General features: G+C 34.7%; 2 protein-coding genes across 8 annotated transcripts in view; one reads left to right on the forward strand and one right to left on the reverse strand.

Moving 5' to 3' along the window:
* LOC140743505 (SET and MYND domain-containing protein 4) overlaps nucleotides 1-9,109 on the forward strand; it is a 40,909-nt gene extending 31,800 nt beyond the window's left edge. Inside the window, exons 11-15 of the mRNA XM_073074826.1 lie at nucleotides 5,932-6,079; nucleotides 6,644-6,781; nucleotides 7,642-7,721; nucleotides 8,365-8,441; nucleotides 8,890-9,109. Of these exons, the coding sequence (XP_072930927.1) occupies nucleotides 5,932-6,079; nucleotides 6,644-6,781; nucleotides 7,642-7,721; nucleotides 8,365-8,441; nucleotides 8,890-9,085 (639 nt within the window). The 3' untranslated portion in view covers nucleotides 9,086-9,109. The remainder of the gene's footprint in view (nucleotides 1-5,931; nucleotides 6,080-6,643; nucleotides 6,782-7,641; nucleotides 7,722-8,364; nucleotides 8,442-8,889) is intronic.
* Nucleotides 9,110-17,382: 8,273 nt separating this feature from the next.
* LOC140743509 (uncharacterized) overlaps nucleotides 17,383-27,162 on the reverse strand; it is a 36,910-nt gene continuing 27,130 nt past the window's right edge. For 3 of the 7 annotated variants that reach the window (XM_073074837.1, XM_073074835.1, XM_073074836.1), the window contains exons 16-26: nucleotides 26,660-26,707; nucleotides 22,227-22,271; nucleotides 21,867-21,902; nucleotides 21,628-21,672; nucleotides 21,000-21,041; nucleotides 20,830-20,883; nucleotides 20,488-20,538; nucleotides 20,103-20,213; nucleotides 19,805-19,840; nucleotides 19,586-19,685; nucleotides 17,383-19,499 (exon numbers count right to left, since the gene is read on the reverse strand). In XM_073074837.1, the coding sequence (XP_072930938.1) occupies nucleotides 19,590-19,685; nucleotides 19,805-19,840; nucleotides 20,103-20,213; nucleotides 20,488-20,538; nucleotides 20,830-20,883; nucleotides 21,000-21,041; nucleotides 21,628-21,672; nucleotides 21,867-21,902; nucleotides 22,227-22,271; nucleotides 26,660-26,707 (564 nt within the window). In that variant the 3' untranslated portion in view covers nucleotides 17,383-19,499; nucleotides 19,586-19,589. The remainder of the gene's footprint in view (nucleotides 19,500-19,585; nucleotides 19,686-19,804; nucleotides 19,841-20,102; nucleotides 20,214-20,487; nucleotides 20,539-20,829; nucleotides 20,884-20,999; nucleotides 21,042-21,627; nucleotides 21,673-21,866; nucleotides 21,903-22,226; nucleotides 22,272-26,659; nucleotides 26,708-27,162) is intronic. The other 4 variants (XM_073074838.1, XM_073074839.1, XM_073074840.1 and 1 more) reach the window with 4 other exon arrangements.

The raw sequence follows: 27,162 nt of genomic DNA on the forward strand, positions 1-27,162 counted from the left end.
CTGAGCTGATCAAAACGCCGAAGTGCCCACCTTCAGTATTTGTCGACGCCCTTGTTTGCTGACTGTACTGAATACCATTTCTGCAACCTAGCGGTAAGTGTGACGTAGGATACACAGCTTTTTTGCGAAATTTTTGGTAAACAGATGCACACCTGAGCTGATCAAAACGCCGAAGTGCCCACCTTCAGTATTTGTCGACGCCCTTGTTTGCTGACTGTACTGAATACCATTTCTGCAACCTAGCGGTAAGTGTGACGTATGATACACAGCTTTTTTGTGAAATTTTTGGTAAACAGATGCACACCTGAGCTGATCAAAACGCCGAAGTGCCCACCTTCAGTATTTGTCGACGCCCTTGTTTGCTGACTGTACTGAATACCATTTCTGCAACCTAGCGGTAAGTGTGACGTAGGATACACAGCTTTTTTGCGAATTTTTTGGTAAACAGATGCACACCTGAGCTGATCAAAACGCCGAAGTGCCCACCTTCAGTATATGTCGACGCCCTTGTTTGCTGACTGTACTGAATACCATTTCTGCAACCTAGCGGTAAGTGTGACGTAGCATAATGCACACCTGAGTTGATCAAAACGCCGAAGTGCCCACCTTCAGTACATGTCGATGTACTTGTTTGCTGACTGTACTGAATACCATTTCTGCAACCTAGCGGTAAGTGTGACGTAGCATAATGCACACCTGAGTTGATCAAAACGCCGAAGTGCCCACCTTCAGTACATGTCGATGTCCTTGTTTGCCGACTGTACTGAATACCATTTCTGCAACCTAGCGGTAAGTGTGACGTAGGATAATGCACACCTGAGTAGATCAAAACGCCGAAGTGCCCACCTTCAGTATTTGTCGATGTCCTTGTTTGCCGACTGTACTGAATACCATTTCTGCAACCTAGCGGTAAGTGTGACGTAGGATACACAGCTTTTTTGCGAAATTTTTGGTAAACAGATGCACACCTGAGCTGATCAAAACGCCGAAGTGCCCACCTTCAGTACATGTCGACGCCCTTGTTTGCTGACTGTACTGAATACCATTTCTGCAACCTAGCGGTAAGTGTGACGTAGGATACACAGCTTTTTTGCGAAATTTTTGGTAAACAGATGCACACCTGAGCTGATCAAAACGCCGAAGTGCCCACCTTCAGTACATGTCGATGTCCTTGTTTGCTGACTGTACTGAATGCGACCACTGCAACCTCGCGGTAAGTTCGACGTTGAATACACAGCATTTTTGCGAAACTTTCGATAAGCCGAAGCACACCTGAGTTGATCAAAACGCCGAAGTGCCCACTTTCAGTATATGTCGACGCCCTTGTTTGCTGACTGTACTGAATACCATTTCTGCAACCTAGCGGTAAGTGTGACGTAGGATAATGCACACCTGAGTTGATCAAAACGCCGAAGTGCCCACCTTCAGTATTTGTCGATGTCCTTGTTTGCCGACTGTACTGAATACCATTTCTGCAACCTAGCGGTAAGTGTGACGTAGGATACACAGCTTTTTTGCGAAATTTTTGGTAAACAGATGCACACCTGAGCTGATCAAAACGCCGAAGTGCCCACCTTCAGTATTTGTCGACGCCCTTGTTTGCTGACTGTACTGAATACCATTTCTGCAACCTAGCGGTAAGTGTGACGTAGGATAAGGCACACCTGAGTTGATCAAAACGCCGAAGTGCCCACCTTCAGTATTTGTCGATGTCCTTGTTTGCCGACTGTACTGAATACCATTTCTGCAACCTAGCGGTAAGTGTGACGTAGGATACACAGCTTTTTTGCGAAATTTTTGGTAAACAGATGCACACCTGAGCTGATCAAAACGCCGAAGTGCCCACCTTCAGTATTTGTCGACGCCCTTGTTTGCTGACTGTACTGAATACCATTTCTGCAACCTAGCGGTAAGTGTGACGTAGGATAATGCACACCTGAGTTGATCAAAACGCCGAATTGCCCACCTTCAGTACATGTCGATGTCCTTGTTTGCTGACTGTACTGAATACCATTTCTGCAACCTAGCGGTAAGTGTGACGTAGCATAATGCACACCTGAGTTGATCAAAACGCCGAAGTGCCCACCTTCAGTACATGTCGATGTCCTTGTTTGCCGACTGTACTGAATACCATTTCTGCAACCTAGCGGTAAGTGTGACGTAGGATAATGCACACCTGAGTTGATCAAAACGCCGAAGTGCCCACCTTCAGTATTTGTCGATGTCCTTGTTTGCCGACTGTACTGAATACCATTTCTGCAACCTAGCGGTAAGTGTGACGTAGGATACACAGCTTTTTTGCGAAATTTTTGGTAAACAGATGCACACCTGAGCTGATCAAAACGCCGAAGTGCCCACCTTCAGTATTTGTCGACGCCCTTGTTTGCTGACTGTACTGAATACCATTTCTGCAACCTAGCGGTAAGTGTGACGTAGGATAAGGCACACCTGAGTTGATCAAAACGCCGAAGTGCCCACCTTCAGTATTTGTCGATGTCCTTGTTTGCCGACTGTACTGAATACCATTTCTGCAACCTAGCGGTAAGTGTGACGTAGGATACACAGCTTTTTTGCGAAATTTTTGGTAAACAGATGCACACCTGAGCTGATCAAAACGCCGAAGTGCCCACCTTCAGTATTTGTCGACGCCCTTGTTTGCTGACTGTACTGAATACCATTTCTGCAACCTAGCGGTAAGTGTGACGTAGGATAATGCACACCTGAGTTGATCAAAACGCCGAAGTGCCCACCTTCAGTACATGTCGATGTCCTTGTTTGCTGACTGTACTGAATACCATTTCTGCAACCTAGCGGTAAGTGTGACGTAGCATAATGCACACCTGAGTTGATCAAAACGCCGAAGTGCCCACCTTCAGTACATGTCGATGTCCTTGTTTGCCGACTGTACTGAATACCATTTCTGCAACCTAGCGGTAAGTGTGCCGTAGGATACACAGCTTTTTTGCGAAATTTTTGGTAAACAGATGCACACCTGAGCTGATCAAAACGCCGAAGTGCCCACCTTCAGTACATGTCGACGCCCTTGTTTGCTGACTGTACTGAATACCATTTCTGCAACCTAGCGGTAAGTGTGACGTAGGATACACAGCTTTTTTGCGAAATTTTTGGTAAACAGATGCACACCTGAGCTGATCAAAACGCCGAAGTGCCCACCTTCAGTACATGTCGATGTCCTTGTTTGCTGACTGTACTGAATGCCACCACTGCAACCTCGCGGTAAGTTCGACGTTGAATACACAGCATTTTTGCGAAACTTTCGATAAGCCGAAGCACACCTGAGTTGATCAAAACGCCGAAGTGCCCACTTTCAGTATATGTCGACGCCCTTGTTTGCTGACTGTACTGAATACCATTTCTGCAACCTAGCGGTAAGTGTGACGTAGGATACACAGCTTTTTTGCGAAATTTTTGGTAAACAGATGCACACCTGAGCTGATCAAAACGCCGAAGTGCCCACCTTCAGTATTTGTCGACGCCCTTGTTTGCTGACTGTACTGAATACCATTTCTGCAACCTAGCGGTAAGTGTGACGTAGGATAATGCACACCTGAGTTGATCAAAACGCCGAAGTGCCCACCTTCAGTATATGTCGACGCCCTTGTTTGCTGACTGTACTGAATACCATTTTTGCAACCTAGCGGTAAGTGTGACGTAGGATACACAGCTTTTTTGCAAAATTTTTGGTAAACAGATGCACACCTGAGCTGATCAAAACGCCGAAGTGCCCACCTTCAGTATTTGTCGACGCCCTTGTTTGCTGACTGTACTGAATACCATTTCTGCAACCTAGCGGTAAGTGTGACGTAGGATACACAGCTTTTTTGCGAAATTTTTGGTAAACAGATGCACACCTGAGCTGATCAAAACGCCGAAGTGCCCACCTTCAGTATTTGTCGACGCCCTTGTTTGCTGACTGTACTGAATACCATTTCTGCAACCTAGCGGTAAGTGTGACGTAGGATAATGCACACCTGAGCTGATCAAAACGCCGAAGTGCCCACCTTCAGTATTTGTCGACGCCCTTGTTTGCTGACTGTACTGAATACCATTTCTGCATTCTAGCGGTAAGTGTGACGTAGGATAATGCACACCTGAGTTGATCAAAACGCCGAAGTGCCCACCTTCAGTACATGTCGATGTCCTTGTTTGCCGACTGTACTGAATACCATTTCTGCAACCTAGCGGTAAGTGTGACGTAGGATACACAGCTTTTTTGCGAAATTTTTGGTAAACAGATGCACACCTGAGCTGATCAAAACGCCGAAGTGCCCACCTTCAGTACATGTCGACGCCCTTGTTTGCTGACTGTACTGAATACCATTTCTGCAACCTAGCGGTAAGTGTGACATAGGATACACAGCTTTTTTGCGAAATTTTTGGTAAACAGATGCACACCTGAGCTGATCAAAACGCCGAAGTGCCCACCTTCAGTACATGTCGATGTCCTTGTTTGCTGACTGTGCTGAATGCGACCACTGCAACCTAGCGGTAAGTTCGACGTTGAATACACAGCATTTTTGCGAAACTTTCGATAAGCCGAAGCACACCTGAGTTGATCAAAACGCCGAAGTGCCCACCTTCAGTATATGTCGACGCCCTTATTTGCTGACTGTACTGAATACCATTTCTGCAACCTAGCGGTAAGTGTGACGTAGGATACACAGCTTTTTTGCGAAATTTTTGGTAAACAGATGCACACCTGAGCTGATCAAAACGCCGAAGTGCCCACCTTCAGTATTTGTCGACGCCCTTGTTTGCTGACTGTACTGAATACCATTTCTGCAACCTAGCGGTAAGTGTGACGTAGGATACACAGCTTTTTTGCGAAATTTTTGGTAAACAGATGCACACCTGAGCTGATCAAAACGCCGAAGTGCCCACCTTCAGTATTTGTCGACGCCCTTGTTTGCTGACTGTACTGAATACCATTTCTGCAACCTAGCGGTAAGTGTGACGTAGGATACACAGCTTTTTTGCGAATTTTTTGGTAAACAGATGCACACCTGAGCTGATCAAAACGCCGAAGTGCCCACCTTCAGTATTTGTCGACGCCCTTGTTTGCTGACTGTACTGAATACTATTTCTGCAACCTACCGGTAAGTGTGACGTAGGATAATGCACACCTGAGTTGATCAAAACGCCGAAGTGCCCACCTTCAGTACATGTCGATGTCCTTGTTTGCCGACTGTACTGAATACCATTTCTGCAACCTAGCGGTAAGTGTGACGTAGGATACACAGCTTTTTTGCGAAATTTTTGGTAAACAGATGCACACCTGAGCTGATCAAAACGCCGGAGTGCCCACCTTCAGTACATGTCGATGTCCTTGTTTGCTGACTGTACTGAATGCGACCACTGCAACCTCGCGGTAAGTTCGACGTTGGATACACAGCATTTTTGCGAAACTTTCGATAAGCTGAAGCACACCTGAGTTGATCAAAACGCCGAAGTGCCCACCTTCAGTTCATGTCGATGTCCTTGTTTGCTGACTGTACTGAATACCATTTCTGCAACCTAGCGGTAAGTGTGACGTAGGATACACAGCTTTTTTGCGAAATTTTTGGTAAACAGATGCACACCTGAGCTGATCAAAACGCCAAAGTGCCCATCTTCAGTGCATGTCGATGTCCTTGTTTGCTGACTGTACTGAATACCATTTCTGCAACCTAGCGGTAAGTGTGACGTAGGATACACAGCTTTTTTGCGAAATTTTTGGTAAACAGATGCACACCTGAGTTGATCAAAACGGCGAAGTGCCCACCTTCAGTGTATGTCGATGTGCTTATGCGCCTACTGTACCGCCGCGACCCTGTGATTAGCATAACGTTGTAAACATAACTTCTTCACAAGCTTCTTGAGATATACTATATATATATAAAATTAACAAGTTATCATTTATTCCGAACCCAGTTGCTGTTCACCGCGTACGCGTGCCAAACGTGCAAGGGGCCGGTGTTGTGGCACGGCAAGCGCTTGCAGTGCCAGCAGTGCCCGGCGGAGTTCCACCTGGAGCGCACGCTCTCGGCCATCGACGGTGCTGACGACCTGGTGCAGGAGGGTTAGTGATACCCACGAGATTTTTTACCTTTTCCTACGAAAAATGGTTTTTTATGGTGTAAAACCCTTTGTGGTTCGACTCCGGCGGCACTACCACGACACCTATTTCTACCTCATAACAGCAGTGTTAAACGTACTGTGTTCATTATTGTGTCCTTACTTTTGCTACGGAGTATATGCTTGCAATTGTGACCCATTGGATCTTTAACTACAGCGCGCAACAACTTCAGAGCGGACTAGAAGTTTGACGCGGACTATAATTTACGTAACATTGTCGCCGTCGTTAATGGAATGCTAATATTTTACAACACTAGAGGAGTTGCTTATGCGTTGTCTCTTTTTGAACCTACTTGAAGTCCAATGTCAGTTCTGAAAAAAAGGTATTTTTTTCAGTTACTACTCTGACCACGGGTCTCTTTTAAAAATAAGCAGGAGTCTCTTCAACATCGCCCTTCTCAGTGTACGCATAAGCGAGGATAAACTATTATTATTAAAATTACCTTACCTTTAACTACATAGAAAACAAAAAATTATTTGTATTAATTAAAACATGTAACATTGACAGCGGAGCGCGCGGCCACCTTAGAGGAGAAGTGCGAGAAGATGTTCACCGCGTACAAAGTGAAGCAGCTGGTGTTGCACCGGCACCACTCCTCCCTGCGCGTCGCCGCCGACCGCCTCGCGCGCCTCTACGCGGACCTCGGTATATATGTGGTCGTCTTTTGACAATCTTCCAATTAGAAGTAATCAATTTTCGATCTTTGTTCTATTAAAATTAGGTAGATCGATTATTAATAACAATCGGTGTCCTCGGGGGTAGGAATACATCTGTGGCCAACCTCAGGTAAGAATCATTTAATGATTCATTTAAAGATATTCGTATATTGTTTATAATCCCTGTAAATGTGATCTTTTTGTTATTTAATAGAAGTGTATTCCACTATCTGATAATGTTGGTTGTAAGGACCAAAATCTGGGAAGTAATAATAAATGACAAACTAAAGGAAAAGCCTGAATTTTTAGAAAATACATATTTTTTCATATTAATTTGGCAATTAAGTTCATTAATTTAAGCCTTTCGCGTATTAACATTTTTTTTGTCTCAATGTTGTTCTCTTAAAAAAAATCCTTTTCCTTTAATTTGTCACATAACATTACTTGTCAGAATTTGATTCTTATAAGCGACACCATCAGATAGTGGAATAATATAGAGGGTGTATTTTTTTTCAATATAAACTCGTTCGATTCCCGGCTAAGGAAAATTATATTAAAAAAAACTAATGATGCAGTTTTAGTTTTTATCAAAATCGGCCTCGTAACTCCTTTCAGCATTTTTAGCTAATCCTTATAGTTTCGGATTTGGCCCTGAAGGCCCGTTTGAAAAATTCACCCTGTATATTAAAAACTTTACTAGTAAATATATGCCGTACTGTACACCTGCGCGAAGCTAGTTCAGAGTGGACTAGCGATTTGGCGAGAACTAAACATATGTATTCAACTCCAAATAGGTCTAAAATAATATTGCTCAAATTTTTCCTTATATTAAGTATTTCTTTTTGACAGGTGAATTCAGCAAAAGTGTAGAGCTAATAAAACAGAATATCCAGAGCCTCGAATATCAGTTTGGTTCATTTAGTGTCGAGGTATGTATATTATAAATATTTATAATAAAAGAGTATTTGACTATATTGAAAATATCAATCAAACTATTGGTAGCTTAAAAATAAATATTTTTATAATCACGTAACCCCTCATTCTTTAAAGTATTTGTGATATTTTTAATAAATCAATAATACAATAATAATCTCCATATTCGATCACTTCATTGATAACGCACGGAATTGGCTGAAGGTGAAGTGACGTCACCTGCCAATAAACAGTAAATGTCAGACGAACTTTTATTATTCGATTTTAATCATTTTATATATGTCAAGAGGATATAAAAGCCGACAAACTTTCAATGTTTATCCTCTGAAGAATGCGTATCGCTATAGTAGCTTTATTGTTAACTTTATTGAATATACCGTGATATCATGTACACTGATACAAGGCTGCTGCATGATCGACTGTTTTCGTGCGACGTTCCGTTTAATATAGTAAAATATGTTTTTACTAATAAATAACCCTTATTTCGAAAAAAGAACAATTATAGGGGTTTATGATACACATAATTAGATAATAAGACACTTTTCCAAACACTGTCAAGTACCCTACTGTATACATGAACATTTATTTGTGATGTTGTACATCGTAAGAGTATTATAAATTATATTTGAATACTTCCAGGTCGCTCACGAGATGAGGAAGCTATCCGATGTAATGCTCGAGAGGATTATAAGTTCACCTCAGAATCCAGACTATAGGTACTTTATGGATTTTTTATTTATACATACGAGTAATAATAATAATTAATAATCTTTGAGTAAATGTTGTTAGGAGAAAATTATAATTGAAATATTTTAATCGGTTAAGATGTGAATTGTCACTGTTACCTTTAAAGTAGTCCATTTGAAGAGAGAAACTGTCATCGAGTTTGAGTATTGTGTAAATAAGCAATCAATACTATTTTCTACGTATAAAAAAGATAAAGATACTAAAACTTAGCAAATGTATTAAAAATTGTAGTTGGCTGTTTTAGTATAGTCTGCGCCGAACTTCTAGTCCGCTCTGAAGTTGTGGAGGGAGGGGGGGGGGTTCTGCGCTGTATTCGTCCCGCTAATACCTACAATTTGCTGTTGCGCCGCGACTCTATATTCAGAGCGGACTAGAAGTTTGGCGCGGTTTCTAACGAAGACTCCGTTCCATTCCAAGGGATTGGTGCCTGGAAGCGCACAAGATAGTGAAGAAGGCGGTGCAGCTGATGGAGCTGAACTACGGGTGCTGGGAGCCGCTGGTGCGGCGGCTGCGCGAGCACGAGGCGCTGGTGGCCGCCGCGCTCGCGCACAGCCGCACGCCCGACGCCGCCGACTGCGTGCACCACAACCTGCACTACAACCTCAAGATATAAACACAACGTCGTTCACAACTTACAACTATAGTCTGATTCATAATTAGGTGTCCAAAATGTAAACAAACAAATGTCACTGTCAAAATTAACAAAAAACAAAAACCAACAAACTCAACAAAAAACGAAAATTTAACAAATATACACAATTTAACAAACGCGTTATGTAAACGAGAAAACATTAAAGTTCGATCACAATCACGAAAATTAATAATATCAGTTACGAAACTTAAAAATGACAGCACAAGAAATGTCTTGGATTTCGGTTGTGTTACCATTATCACATTTTAATTTTCTACCATAAACTTTGTTTTTTATTATTATTACTGTATGGATCGAAATTGAGGTCATATAAATATTAGAAAATGTGAATTAATCTTAATTTATTTAGATTATTGTTTTATTATTGTTGTATTACTTTTACATCGACAAAAATAAGAAACTACAATTTCTAACGTATTTTCTTGATAGGTCAACACCTTTGTTTACATTTTGGGCACCTAATTATGAATCAGACTATATAACAAGTGACGTGACAAGTGACGATCACACATTTGCTTACGAGAGGTCTCCCAGCGGCCTAGGTGATCGTACCTGGGTAGCGGCCGTGCTCTGGTTGTCTATAAACTAATTTCCCAACTTACAATAACATACCTCCTCTCCTCCTCAACCTCCTTTCATCATCAACAAGTGAAGATCAGCCATTAGGTCACGAGAGGTCTCCCAGCGGGCTAGTTGATCATAGGGCTAGCGGCCGTGCTCTGCTTGTCTCAGTTCGGATATAAACTGGAACCATAGATAAGTATAGATATCTCACCTTGTAATTGAAGAAGGCCATTAAATGCGTTAAACGGCTGACAATTCTGTCCATTTAATGACTGTCATGGTTTAATTTACGCGGAACAATGCCGACATGCGCAGTTAAGTGGTGCAAAAATACAAAATCGAAGAAAAAGTGCGGAGAAATATCGTTTCATTCATAAATGATCTAAAAACTATTTTTTTTTTAATATTTTACAAACACGAAAATAGATGACAGTGACAATTTCAATTGTCAAAACTGGTTACATATCCTTGTTAGGAGTGAGTACTCTTTACTAATCTATGACTGGCACTTACAAAGAAATACACGGTGAGATTTTCAAATAGACCTTTAGGGCCGAATACGAAACTATAAGGATTAGCGAAAAAGCAGAGTATAACGAAGAGAAGAGATTTTTTTCAAAATGAACTCGTTCGGTTCGCGGCTAGGGAAAACGATTTTTTAAATAACTAATGACGCAGTTTTACTTTTTGTCAAAATCAGCCTTGTAACTCCTTTCAGCATTTTTCGCTACTGCTTATAGTTTCGGATTAGAAAAATTTACCCCTGCATACATATACACCACCATAAACACCTAATAAGTGATGATTAATTATTTGGTAAAGGGAGATCTCCCGGCGATGATCACACGAGGTTAGCGGCCGTTATCCGGTAGTATCAATTCGAGGCTTGTATATCAGCGATATGAAAAACCGCACAACTCAAAAAAGATCATTTTTCAAGAGAGCCAGTTGCTACAACACGCACAACTCAAAAAAGAACATTTTCCAGGAAAGTTAGTTTAAAATTAAACAACGTTTTTGTTTCGACATCTTTTTAATAAATTATGTTAAAATAATGAAAAAATATAACCACATTATAGTTACCCATATAGCCACTTTAAAATAGGAACTATTTTGGATTGAACTGTACCTTTAACAAAATATAGTACATTACGATACGCGTGGCCAAAGTAGCCTATTTTTGCACGGCGTGAAGTTAGCGCCCGAGCGCAGCGAGGGTGCTAAACGCCGTGCAAATAATAGGCTACTTTTGTCACAAGTATCGTATACTATTTTATAGCTCGTGTGACATAAACCCGCTTATACTTGTGAAAAAATATGATAATTATTTTGAAACTTATAAATGATTGAAACTAAAAATTATGAATTAAAAAGCAATAAAAATGTGACACAACCAAATCCATTGAAATTTAGAAAATTTAGTAATTATTCTGCTCTTGTGATAAAGACAAATCTAACACCACACATACGTCGAAATCTATCAAACCATTTAGGCGTCTAGACCAATGATTTATAATGGGAACTCCACCTTAACGTATTAAAGAAACATATGATAAGCAATCACATAATGTACTAATACATAACTAATACTAGTGAAACAGTAGAAAATCGATTATGCGGACCTCAGTTATAAATATTCGCATTTATTCGGATTGTGAAACGTGAACAAGTAACTTTGTAATAACCCTTACAGATCAGCCACATTTTGTGTGACATGTGCATTTAAATTCCGGAAAGTCGCCAAATCGCAACAAAATAGTTACTATAAAAAACAAAAACCCTATTGCTAAAAATATAACCTATGTTATCGCCACAATTTAGACGAATCCAACGACACATCATGTATCAAAATTAATGAAGTCGTTTGAGTTTGCCAAAGAATGAAAAATACATACGTAACAAACATATAGTCGAAAAACATCACCTTCCTAAATCGGTTTAAATAGCTTTTCTTCGTAAACTCAATTATCCAAATTTTCGATAATCCGAATGCCACAAATACGACAACAAATAGGTCGCTTAGTCAAGATTCTACTGGAGTAGTATTATGGCTAATTTTGATAATAATAATAATAATAAAATAATAATAATAAACGTTTATTGCCATAATAACACAGTTACAGAAAGAATAAATGTACATTTTACAGTAATATTAATATGACAAAAGGAATTCGGCTCAGCATTGCTGTCTCAGAATCAGGGATTCGAGTAGCGCATTATTTATTTCATTTCGAGTTCATTATTTATTCGGATAATGATTCCTAATTTAAATATCTCCTACTATGGTGTGTAGCGAAAATACACAATCAAAACAAACAATACAATTCGATAAAGCCCAATAGTTAGTCTTATAGTGATGCTATTGCTTAGTATGTACACAATGGCAAAAACATTTATAAATACGTCCAAAATAAAATATTAAAATAATTATAGCTTTAAACAAAATACTCATTACTCACTTTTAATTTTTAAATGGCATTTAAAAGTATGAAACGTTCATAGCTATGTTTATTTTTTACAACTGTGAGGGGAGTGTATTAATATTCGTACGGTGTAAAAATCGGCTACTTTGGACACAGAAATGCGTGGCTAAAATGCGGGTTTAGGTCACAGAGTGCTATAAATAAATTTTGAATTGTGCGGTTATTCGTGCAAAGCAGCGATATGTAACTTACAACGAAATATACATTCATACACCACCATACATACCACCAAACAAATGATTAGTCATTTGGTAACGAGAGATCTTCCGGTGGGCTAGGTGATCATACTCCGTTCGGATATGAAAGATGTTGAGAAAACTTCGTCTCTTGACGAGTAGCGGGAAGCCGCCACAGTCATTAATTATTATTTGATTCTACGTTGAAATGAAATGTCCTGAGAAATCTACACACTTGTGAAATCTTAAAAAAAATCTTAACGGTATATGAAGTCTACTAAACAGCACTTGTCCAGAGCCGACAGCCTAAACCTCTCTTACTATAGGAGAGCTGTGGAAAATTGGGGCGTTAATAGGCTAACGACACTAGGTACATACCGCTATCTGTACGTATAGTCGTATATATAAAGGTACTGTCGCCGAACTTTATGATCTCTATGACCTCCTTTCATGATCAACTCATTACTGTCCCACTGCTGGGCACGGGTCTCCTCTCATAATGAGAAGGATTAGGCCATAGTCCACCGCGCTGGCCAAGTGCGTATTGGTAGACTTTACATACATTTGAGATTGTTTTTTTTATAAATCTCAGGTATGCAGGTTTCCTCACGATGCTTTCCTTCACCGATTAGCAAGTGATAATTAATTTCTAATACGCAAATAACTTTAAAAAATCAGCGTGCCTGGGATTTGAACCTCGGATCCCTCGATCGAGAGGCCGAGTTTCTTAACCATTAGGCTATCGGACAACGAAGTATCATCAAAGGTATTTTATAACCTCATGCTCTGTTTTGAAGCGAAGTAAGTATGGTGGTAGTCTTTTATGGTGGTGTATATTGCTGGAAGGGAGGGTTGTGTACACAACAAGGTTTAGAATATATACCATACGTTAGTAGCAGACTTCTGCAAAGTAGTTTTTATTCGAACTTTATCAGATGGATAGAATAGACTATCAACTTCACTCATAACGTATTTCTGCCTTACTAGTTTTCGCGTAGTGGTCTAAGTTCGTTAAGGGTTTCTTTTTCATTAATAACACTAATGCGACATTTAGGTACTCACCGAACATAGTCGAATAGGTAGTTGTAAATACATACTTGGGGAAGACGTTTGTCAGGTCTCCGTGAAAAAAGAACTTTTCGTGGGCGGCGTTCTCGTTTTTGTTCGTTACTGTCGTCGGATTGTCCGCGAATACCAAAATGTTGCATAATCATTTCATATCTCGAACGCCCAGTTTCTAGTAGATGATGACAATATGTCAACATGAATTTAGTAAAAAATATGGATATGTTACATTAAACAACGAAAAATATTAATTTTCGAACGCGTGGTACTCAGATCTTCATCTGACGAATACTACTTTTTGTCAAATATTTCTCTCTTTCTCTCTAAGTATCTTTGGAATTTCACCCCAACTTCCCCTACATTTATTTAATCGTTTTTCTTAAAGACACGTATCATCACGTTGCGTTGTCGACATTAAAATCTGTTAATTGCCTTTTACAGAACGATTTGATGTTAATCTCACAATAAAATTCCCTGTATCGTGTTTACCATTCACATACAGAGGTTCATTATTCAGACGCATGTCAAATTAATATGACGATAGTTCCGCCATAATAATCGAAAAACATAGTTCAATAAGTTCACGAATATTAAAACATAATACAACATGTGAACACTTTATTACGTGTGTGATTCATACGTGTGAATCCTAATGGTTTTTTTTAATTGTGTGATAATTATTATAGACCATTTATAATAGAAACAATATCTATAATATGAGTAATAGTTAGATTTAGAACTAACATAGTAGAGAACAATTACAATTGTTATATGAGAACACACGGATATTTTAATTGTGTGAGTATAATTAAATAAGAACAATGTTTTTAAATGTTAGAGCAACTTCATTGCATTATATTACGTAGGTATTATAAAAATGGGTAGGTTAGGTTAGGTTCGTGCAGTAGTAGTTTGAACAACGAATGTGTTTTTATAGATTTACATATTTTGAATTCTTACCAGTCTCAAGCACCGACACAACGTATATTATTTTATTTGTATGATATTGTCAGATTAATATTGTTACTTTTGTTCCTTATATAAGAAACCGTAAATAGTAATACAATGATAATAATTTAGGAACAACGAATTACTGTAAAGATTTTAAAGGTATGTATATTTTATAAGTATAAAGTTTTGTTACATTATGATTTAAAGGTATCTTAAAATACAGATACAATTTTCCATTTTTATAACAGTATATACATATTATTTGTATGTAATTAAATACGTGTTTGCGATTCATTTCATGATTCTGTTATAGTATATGCTAGAAGTTATACTTCTTTATATCAAACTTTTTTATTGATACTAAAGTTAAACATATAGTCACTTTAAAGTCCATTAATTTATTTGATGTAATTTAGTGTTCTCGTTATATAATATCTAACATCTTATTATATATTTATAGGTCTCATTAAATTGGCGATAATGGGTTGAAAACGAAACCAAAAATTTAAAACACTTTATAGACGGTTATTACTAATCTATTGCATTATCTTCACATGGCACCCAGAGAAGTATAACTTCTAAAATGTTTCCTTCAATAAGTTGGACTACCTAAATTCAATAGAATAATAAGTTACTCAGGTCAATAAAAATTAAAACTATGATTGTGTATCTTATGTTTAAAGTTAAGATAATTTAGACTTACTTAGGTATTTTAATAAACATTAGGTACCTAAGCTAGACCACAACGAATTTACAATAAAATATGTCATGTTCATTTTTTTCATGCACTAAGTTTAAGAACATCCCAAAAGCATAAATTTAAAATACGCTGATGATATTCTGAAGAACCTAATTTTGCAAATAAGTTATTGCAATGCAACATTTTGAAATCACTTTAATATGACACTACAATCAAATAATTGCCTCTTATTCGCCCTTTTCACATAACTCGGTGATTTACAATTCTGTGTTGAAAGAAGATGTAAAACGAATATACTAGTTATATTGGTATAAAACCATTGGAAATTTATGGAAGGTGTAAATTAAGCGTGCGAATGAGACTGAAATTGTTTTAAAAATATTTTGATAAATTTGTTTCCAGCGCACAATTCATTCGTTATCAATAAATGAATAACCTTTAACCGTGTTTTATTTGACTTAAATGTGTAAAACGACAAATATAATTATTTATATATTATTTCTTATTAATATTTTATTAAACAAGATATCATTTAAGATATATTCAAAAAAGTTGGAATAATGAATGTATCAAGGGTATGTGGCATTATAAATAAAACAGTTTATTCAAGAATTCCTTTATTGAATTTTCTTTGTCGACAACATATACTATATTAAGATACATAATTTATCATCTAAAAATAAATAGAACATAAATTAACAATACTTGATTAAGATTCATAGGTAATTTTTCACCAAATTTATAATTACGGTAAAATGTGTAGGGACACATGTAGTTATAATATATTATACTCCCAAACCAGAGCTAATTTTCTTATAAAATACACTCATGATAGTTCTGTACAATGTACGACCTATACCTAGATGTAGCGTAAAACATCTAAATCGTAAATGTCTTATCTGACGCAGTAATAGCCTGTAGGTTTAAAATTTGGCCTCCGACCAATTTATAGGTTTTGTACGTGTTTAAAATTGCTCTAACGGTAAAGAAAAACATCGCGAGGGTAACTCGATCGATTTCTATTGTTTTTCTTGTAATGTTAATCCGCGAAATTACAATTACTCATAATATATTATATCTACATGTGTGTTATATTTAAGTGATAATCGTATTCTATAGACGACAAGTGATAGTATTATATTGTATTGTACTTACGACTAGAGTAAATCCAAATACCTGACCGTTAACTAATCCTCACATTGGAGATCCGAGCTACTGTGACATTATAAGGTAATTTCATGACTAATGCAATATGGTGAAGATACATTCCTTTCTGTATTAGGATACCAATGTTAAAAGACTATAATTTTAATCCGGCACCAATCCCAACGGTTGACTATTCACATAATTAAGAAAAACATGACAAAACATAGACAATAAAATAAAATAAGTAAAGAAGTAACTAATAACATTAAAAATGGCTGAAGTACGGTGTAATTAGAAAATCATGAAATAAAAGTATTAATAAAGTCTATGAAGACTACTAGTCTATAATGTCAGCAATCTATGATCGAATAATCAAAGTTTGTAAGACTAATAAATTAACTAAATATCGCGTATTGAATACATAACGAAAATAAATCAACAAAATTTAAAACGTGATGTAGTAAGTGACTTCATTAATGATAACGCTACTATTTCCTTTGTATTCAGAATTTTAAAATCAAATGTCTATTTAGAACATAAGGTTTAATAAACGTATAATAAACTTTTGTTCGTTGTTGACATAAAATGATTAACTTATTAAACTATTATTTTTAAACGACTTTGATGAAGTAGAAACATAATGAGTATTTGATATTGAATATGAGGAATTCCATTGAGATTTTTTTGCTAAATTGTACAGCGAACGTACCTACATACATTGACGATAAAAGTGTGTACCTGTAAACCTTTACAGATCGGCCATAAAAACTTTTAGTTACTTACATAATAATAATTATAATTAAGTTGTCTGGTGGCTACATAATGGAATATTAAATGGAATATTTTTACTATTCGGAGGTATATATATTTACAATAAGACGAATAAAACGGCTTAACACTATCTTCTTAACTGTTAATCCACTATCGTGGGAAAACTGACGAAAAACTGAGAGTTCAATGTGGGCGTATTATGGCCTATTATCCCATTTGCGATCACAGTTACTGACGTCCATTATTAATATAATCAATCTGTCCAATATTTGCATTACTTTTTAGTGTGCAGAAATACTATGGAAGGTGGTAGAACCCTTTGTGGTTCGACTCCGGCGGCACCACCGCCGCACCTATTTCTAAATTTCTACCTAATAACAGCAGTTAGGCGCTGCTGTGTTCCGGTTTGAAGGGTGAGGTAAGGGAGACAGACTTTTCCGAGGCGTTCCAGCTTAGTCCTCAGGGGTAGCGGCGCATCTGTGGCCGACCTCAGGTAGGAATATCTAATCCTATTTGGGGTTGATTACAGATGTCCATGGGCGGCAGTAGCCACTTACCATCAGGTGGACTGCATGCTCGTCTGCTATCCTTATATTATAAAAAAAAAAAAAAAAAACTTAATTTTCAATCTTTGGTAGGCAAAACATTGGATAAAGTTACTATTAATAGTGGACGTTATCGTATATTCTTTTAGACACTCTTATTGATAATTTTGCACAGATATACGTAATAACTTGCGTACAAGTAGAAGTACCAAGTACGAAAACTTTTTTAGAGATTTGTTACAAGGAAGTCACGATTGACTACACAGCTGAAATGAATGTAGAAATATCCTCTAATTTACCCCCTTTTCTATACGAATTATAGTTATTTAACAATATAGTTAAAAAATATCGACATTACTCGAATTTGAGAGAAGATAAGATTATCTAGTATTCTAGAAAGAACACAGTAACATAACTTCCTTAGAACAACTCCCTAAAACGTTAAACACCTATTACGTACAATTTTTTAACGTTGATACATTGAAATTCACAATAATTATTTCTCCTTCACCCTGTTTAATTTAAATACGTTACACATCAATTACTTAAGTACTTTAGTACCAGAATTCATCTGTAATTTTTTTTTATCGCAAACACCAATATTATCGATAAATTATAGTAAAATTTTACTTAACTACAAAGTTTTATAGCTACCAATTTCTCCAACATAACGTGCCATAATTTAGATAATTATATTTTGAATCAATTTACAAATAATTGTTAAGTTTTAAGTTTTGTTAAAGTGAAATGCATGTTCTGGCATTTCCTTAAATCTATTTCCAGGAAGCGATGTCTGCTCAATAGCTGAGGAACGGTCTAGACTCTAGAACAGTGCTGCTATAATACGATGACAGATTTAACGCACAATAAAAGTTGTGTTGCAATAGCACGATTTCCCACAAATAAATATACAGAGGTGTGACTTCAAAAATATGAATAAATTATTGTAAATGTAACATTAACAAATGTTAAGGTATTCTCTGTTACAATTTTGTACAGTGTATTGTATTTTGTAATTTTGTGTATTATTGTGTATTTTTATGTATTTAGCCCCAATGGGTTATAAGCGCAGAAGTGATGTTAATTCTGATTTGTTATCTGTGGTCCATTGCTGCGAAACACTATTCCAACCGCCCTGTTTTCAAAATGGCCGAAGACAGTTACTCTAAAATACTACGGTAAGGTGCTCTTAATAATAATGCAAACCAACTGACAACAGATTGTTTAAATTTTCTAAATGTCGAATAGCTGATTCTTATGACATATCAACTGGTAATAACCAGTATTAACTATGATCGTGCTTTGAATTATCCAAATATTATTTGCATGTATAGGGATAAAGATGGTATTTACCAGATTTTATACATTGAAAATACTCTCTACTTAAAGATACAATCTATTATAAGGTATTAATAAGGTAGCCAGTATTTAATATATTATACTCGACGAAAAAAATACAGACATCTTGCTGCCTTGAATTTTCTCTATGGATAAAATACAAGTTACACCTATGAATATGAATAAATATGAATGACTAAGTACAGTAAACAGACATCAATTATAACGGCTTAGCGTTTTAAAAAGTACGTACCTTAAGAACGTCGTGCAATAATACTCAATAATAATTGTATAAATAAACGTAACATTCTATATATGCATAGAACATACATATATAGTAATCATAATCAACCTACGTGAGGTGCACATTTTTCTCAATCCAATACAATAAAATGCCAAAGAAAACACATTTTAGCTTTTGCCAGAATAAGGCATACTCGTAACATAACGTAATAGGAAATACGTGTTTCTTTCCCGATCCTATAAATAAAATACGGCTTCGGTCGCCACATAAATTGCTATGAAATAGAATAGCATTGTTCGCTTATACGATTTTAAATTAAGTAGTTGATTGCTGTTAAAAGACATTTTCTCCATATAATCTCCGACATCCTCACCAAAGCTGTTCCCTGGACTCTGAAAAAGATAATTAATATGTGAGTATATATATTTCTTAATGTGTAGTATATATTTCTTAATTTTTATAGAACTTATGGTTTTACCCGTTTAAAAATCGCATTGTTTAAACGCCGTAGAAGGTTGCACCTTGTCCATATATGTAATATTTTCTCCTTCATCCGGGATAATTGGTATTTCATTATCCTGAAAAAAATGCATTTTGTAATTGTTTAACCAATCAATTAATTAAACAAAAACACGTCAGGTAATAAATAAATCCTCATAATATCCTCACAATCATAAATACAAAATACAAATAGTACCTTGTCATAAGCGAGAGCGCTAGCAGCTTCTTCATCCTAAAAGAAAAAATATGAGTCAAAAACAAGTACACTCTAGTCACCGTGACCGTAAGTTGTAAAACATATTTTATAGTGTGTTGGTTATTGTATAAAAATATTTTTACATAAATAATAAGTATACCTAACAAGATTTTTTCAACTCTATTATTCGCAGGGCAAATTTGGAAATATTTAGGCCCCGGGGCAGTAGCCGGCCTAAATCCGGCCCTGCCCATATTTCATAATATGCGAAAAATATGAATACATACTTTATGCTTACCGTTATGATTGTAACCAAAGTCAACAGGCTATCGCTGGGCAAGTCGGCTATGGCCTCCAATGTAGGCGCATATAACTTCTCATTGACGAGGTCATCGGCGTCATCAATTGCCTGCAAAAAAACATAGAGATGTTTTTTACGGCCATCTTAAGAGTAAGACATATACTGTGATACATTTGGCACGTAGATAGATCGAATATTGCTAATATGATATGGTATTATAGATGTTGGCGGTGGTTGACTGCGGAATAAATTTATTTCAGAAATATTTTACACCAACTTTTGTTTATTGAGTATAGTAGAGAATGTATTAAATTTCCAATTGATCAAGCATATTAAGAATGTGTGGAATACTAAGAATAATAATATATATAATTGTTATTACCGTGTCTTCATACAGAATAGGCAATGTATCATTGTCAGTAGTCTCTTGGTCCTGAAATAATATTTTGGGCTGTAGATTAACTGAGCAATACAAACATATTAAATTTACAACTACAAATGCATCGATATTAATATTACCATATTGTATGTGTTACATACATACCGATACAATGAGTCATCATTATTTTGAGGTAAATATACATAGGACATTATAAATAACGAAGTAAACTACAGAAGAATATCTCTGACACGGGGAGATCGGCACTAAGCCAAATTATTATCAGATACTATTCATTTATTACACTTAGAATACTATAACACATCCCGATAAGCCTATTATTACCTTATCATATGTGATGGTCATTGTGTTTGTTATAGGGACTTCATGTATAGGGTCCTGAAAAACATTTTAGACTATTTTATTTTGGCAAACAAAAAATACTGTTAAAATTATTTAACTACGTTTAATGTGTCTACCTGATTGTGTAAAATATAATAGAAAACTGAGGATACCTTGTCATATGTTATATCCAATTCAACATGGGTTTCTGGTACCTGCAAAATAAAATTATTTGGTTGTTTATAACAAATATTTTTAACATATGTAAGGACTTACTCTGTAATGATATATAGTTGAATTTAGTCACATTCTTAAATATTTATGGTACACTTTAGTAAAAACGCAGAAGTGCAGCGTTTTGAGAAAGAACAGTCAATATTCTATGTTCTGAACATTTACTTGTAATATTATAGACACAAAAACGTGCATGAAGCGTAGTTAAGATAGAATCGGCGTAGGACGCAAGTGATGCGTTAATTTCAGATAGGTATTTATATGCAAATAATAAAAAGCAGTCTAGAAAAATAAAATACAAGGGCGTTAAATTGTGTTGATCGAACATTTATGCAGCAGTCCGCATCAAATTGCTTATGGTCTTATATGCACATTTGATATAAAATAACAATATATTGCTTAATAAGAAAAGCTGAATTAAATTAAATTGTTCGTCATATAATTCGCACACAATAGTGGATTTGTTTTCATGCTTGGAAAGATACCATTACTTTACATGCTCATCCATTCGATGTATCAACAAATAACATTTCTGATCATAACAAAATATAATAAAACAGTCAATACCTGTTCATCATATATCACAGGCAATATAAAAGAGTCATTGTCTTTCTGTGAAATGAAATATACACATCGTTAGCAGATATAACGTTATTAAGCAAAAACTGGTAATATTTAATTCCATAATAACTTCCTCGTAAAACTTAACCCTTCCCTTAAACATATGACTCCTGATGAATATAAAATACTAAGTGTAATAAAATAAAATATTAATTAAAAATAATAATATCAACTGTAATACTCACCTTCGTGTATTGATTAAGAATCCTGGGAGGGTTAATCTGAAAATATGATTACTATTTTAAGACTTTATATACTAGGACATAAAACATAATTAATACAGAAATATACATATACGCGTATTTTCATGTATGTTTTCTATCTGTCTCTCAATGGGGTTGTGTCTGTCTATATAGTTAATTATCGTCTAAATAATGGTTTCGAATAAACTTTTAATAACCAGGGAAAGAATAGATGCACTTAATGATACATAGTTTGCTGTCAATATTATGCAGTATGATAACAATTATGTGATCAATGTTTTTAAAATAAGTATAATTCATAACGCGTGCATAACATACACATACACAACAATCTGGTAATACCTTTTTGAAAAGGTCATCATCGTCCACTGGGTTCATCTTCGAAACCTGTGAAACAATATTTTGGCATGTTATAGTAAAACTTATTAAAATTATATAGTATGTAATGTCACGGGCTGTACTCTCAATTAATATGAGTTTGTGTATATCAGATTTAGGAGAAAAGTAATAGTAAATTGCACAACTGCAATATATAAAAAAAAAATATATTAAACACCAGTATTTAGATAGGTGGAACATTGAAAAAATACTAACTCATACATTCTTTCGGCGAACAAGCGAACTATTATTGATATTTTCGGATTGTGAAAAGATGAAAGCGGCGTACAAGTCAAGCGATGTATTAAAATACGAGTATTATGCTATTTTGTTGTTTTTTAAGTGTAACTTATTCATAAAACCCTTAATAAATAAAATCTCTAAACCGAAATGAATTTTGTGTAAAATCATTTAAATAGACATAGCTCTTTTAGATGCACTCGTAAACTTGTGAGATAGAAATAAGACTGAAAAACTCTTCAATCATTGGTATTGTTGATCGAAGGAAAATTGTTTTTTTTTTTAAGAAAAAAAGAGAAGATTTTTAAGAGAAAAAATGAATTAAAAATGTTAAATCTTATGTCTACTGTAAATAGTATGAATTTGTAAACTGTGTAATAACTATAATTAAAAAAGACCAGTTTAGTTAATTAATTTACATTATTTTGTTGCAAATAATAATATTTATTTAAAGGATAAGTATACATGCAAATCTCATGTCTATTTAGGTAAATATTAAATATAAAAATAAAGTGACCATGAAAATATTCCTGTAAATAAAATAAATTGTAGTGTCAAAGAAAAAAAAAGCATTATAACATTTCACGAACTGATTTATTAAGGTTTTTGAAATGACAACGAACACCTTTTCCATTACGCAAGTACTTGGCCTTAACACCAATTGATTAAGCAAGTGTCTTGCATGCAGGAACGCAAAATAAACATTTGTATGTAAGCCATCATGTATTTGGATTAGGTCAACAGGCTAGGTATTTAAATGGGTATTATCACGAGCTTACGTAACGTCATTACTCATTAGATTACATTGATTGACATAAATATAATATGTTTTTCATACATAAATAAAAATGAACTGTAAGTACTTATAAAATATACGGTTTCCTTCATGTAATCAAATATCACATTGGTACAGTATTTTGTGTGGCGCATTATGAGCCAATAGCCATTTAAACGGAAGTATGCAATATCTTCAATTTTAAAGGTTAAATAATATACAAACTAATTTAACTACATACAAGTGTGTTAAAGCAATCTGAATTGAATTTATTTACGCATTATTTAATTCTAATTGTGAATCGTCTTGGCATGTATTTTCGTCATTTGATATATACGTCATGTTTGTGTAGTTTCACGGCTCTTCATAATCTATAATTTCAATACTTTGAGATCACTCACACACATATCTAATCAATCGTGAATTCTTAATTGCAGCGATTATATTTTTAAGCAACTTGTAGACGTTGCTTACATATACATAATAATATACTATAGCGTATATTGTAGGCGTGTACAATGTACATACAAAAAACATACTTCACACAATAGAGAATATGCAAGTGTTTTAAATATTTTAAATTTAATCGATATTTTCTTTTCAAAATAATTCAATCACTTTCAGAAGTATTTATATTTTTTTGTATTGTAATAAATCAATATAAAAGTGAATTAAACAAATAAAAAATATATATTATATATAATGTGGTATAATATACCTATTATACGATAAGATCAAAAAAAGTGTTTAATGGTCAGTTTAACGACTTCCTTAATTTTATATTTAGTTATCAATATTAACTTTATTTTCATACAAATAAATCAGAAAACATACAATAGCAGCGTGAGATAATACCCATACAAAATAAATACAGCTTTCAGCACACTCACAAATTGCTACGAAACATAAAATAATAAACAATTAATACGTTTATCTCTGTTTGTAGTTATATTTTTTTACGATAAAGCTATTTTTATCTTCAATTTTGCAAATACGTACATTAAACCTTTTTGCACAGGTTGGCCTCGATTATAATAAACTGTAATTTAAAATATTTTAACGGGAGATTATATTTGGGACGTACACAAAATACTAAACGCCCAAATACTTGCATGCAAGATTTTCTACAGCGGGTACCTAACGCACACTCATAGCATATAACATACCTGCATACAAGAATTTGCTCATTGGAATTTCGTCTCAAGCTAAAACTTCTAAAAAATATACATTAAATCTAACTATACAAAATCAACTTGGCAAAAAAAATGAAAATTAACCATTCGCACAAATCTACTAAAACAATAGATAGTAAAAATGAAACATTTTAATTTTCAATTATGCCCTTAAAATTATATCCATATCATTATATATTAAGTGAAATCCTAAGCGTATCAAAGACACGAATCAAATTGATACATACAATCTTCATTTTCATGAAATTTAGTACTAGCCTGTAAATTTATCTTGTAATACGTATTTTATGAATACACAAATTTAACATAAAATTGTGGGCTGTCCGAATTAAAACGTTATTAATAATTATGACGTTTACTCAAAACTGATGCAATACATCCTCTTCCAGTTTTATAGCTATACAATAATATTTATCTTGTTATTTCGTATCCTTAAAAAGAAGTAAGTAAATTAAGTAATTGATATAAAGTATCACAACTATCGCCGATATATTAATTAGACCTCGAGGTCATAATATAGCATGGATGAATGCCAAACATAATATTATCTTATTAAATTAGATTTGCATATTACATTTCCTTGTTAGTAGTCTGTTTCGTAATGACACTGTCATATTCGAATAAAGTAAATAAAATTGATAAACAAACGTAGGTAGACTGAGGCGAATGGGTTATAGGTATTTGATGATATAAAATGTATCTATTAATCAAATTTTTACAACATTAAATAAATAACAATAATATATCATTTTTATACGATCTCGATTGTATTTTTATATGATCTCTATATTCATAGGATCATAACGATGATGTCTATCTTAATAGGATGTAAACTTTTACTTAATTTAGTTTTAGTGAAAATAAATCATTAATTGGAAAAATGGTTTAAGATTATAACTTTACATTTACAACATAGTTATGAAGACTAAGCAACTGACTTTTAAAGGGTATTTACATATTCATCGACATATATTGTTGTATTCATGATTCATGGATAAATTGAAAATTATTTGTACAAAAAGCTGTACATTCTATAATGTATATTAAATAACTAGAATCTAGAATTGAATTAACTTTACTGTATACAATATTTAATATTTTTTATCATACTTATGGACTATTTTGTAATTCAAATCACCCCAAATTAAAAAATCTTACAACATACATATGTTTACTATAAATTCTCTACATATATAACTAAATCATCGCACTGATTACTCTGGACTTGTGAATAAGTTTCCCAAACTCAAAGAGAATCATCCCACTCATGACCAATCGCCAAGATTGGCAGGCTGCAAAAATAGAATTCAAAATATGGATATTACCACTATAAAAACTTGATATATTGTAAGTTATTTAATCTATTTTATCAACTCATCCTGCAATTCCTATTCACCTCCGTCTACCGTGATGGTCCACAAAAGAACAAGAACAAGTCAATCTTATAAAATTTACCTCATCAAGTTTTCAGTAACTGTAGTTTTCAATGTTCAACGAACATCAACAATAAAATGGCTAATGTGTATATTTTAATAAAACAATACTACAAACATATGACTGATCTCAGTGCTAGACACTGAACTGTACACCGTGTGTATATGGTTTTTCCTTCATATATATGTAATATGTGAAAAGTCCTAAGATACAAGTTACAATTAACAAACATGTGTTTTCAAAAGCAGAGGCAAAGTAAACAAAGTACCACAAAGAAAAAAAGTTCTTTTATTCTCAGATTTCTGATTTTCATCACATTGTAGCACGTTTTCTCAATTTTGCTACAACTACAACTTAAAATAATAATTTAAAAATACAGACATTTTTTAATTTATTATTAGTGTAAAAATTGACGTACAGTTTAATCGTAATAGTTGAAAAACGATAAACACGCGATGTATAGTATATATAACAATAAATTAAAGTATAGAAAAAGCAAACCAAAATAATGAAGGCTGCATTGCGAGATTTCTAAGAAAGAACAGCGTCTCATACAATTGATAACAATAACGGAGCACTTACACATGGAATAGAAGCGTGCAAACAGAATATTTAAAAAACTTTTACCCTATTGTTTGCGCAACTACAGAAAAACTAAATAATGATGACTCATTTTTTTTCTGTACACACACTGTACATAACACAAAAAATATCTTCATGCATAAACTAACTATCTATGCTAGACGTAATACGACCTTATCATTGTATGCAATATCTTCTTCATCCTCAGCATCATCATCATCCTGGAGAAAAAAAATATCTTTATTTTTCTATAATTAAAGTAAAGTGAGATAGGAAGAGAAAACTTGTATACATTACAGTTAACGAGACACAAGTTTATGCATGTAGTTTATTTATTAGTATGATATGAAATAAATAACATACAGGTACAGAGTTAAAGACTTCTATACTGATGGAATACAAAAAAATATACGCGAATCTCATAACATTAAATCCTATTCTGAAAAATATATCATTACTTCAGTTTGTATATTATAGGTGTACTAGCTGACACGGCAAAAGTTGTGTTGCCATATAAACAAAAAAATGTTAAGGGTGAACAACCCTTATTACTTAAGGGTATAAAAAAGAGATAGTAGCCGATTCTCAGAGCTACTGAATATGTACATAATATTTGGTAAAAATCGGGTAAGCCGTTTTGGAGGAGTACGGTAACTAACATTGTGACACGAGAATT

This window comes from Epargyreus clarus, unplaced genomic scaffold (genome assembly GCF_041222505.1).
Source record: "Epargyreus clarus isolate Ecla_fem2 unplaced genomic scaffold, WU_Ecla_fem_2.2 ptg000007l, whole genome shotgun sequence".
Lineage (NCBI taxonomy): Eukaryota > Metazoa > Arthropoda > Insecta > Lepidoptera > Hesperiidae > Epargyreus > Epargyreus clarus.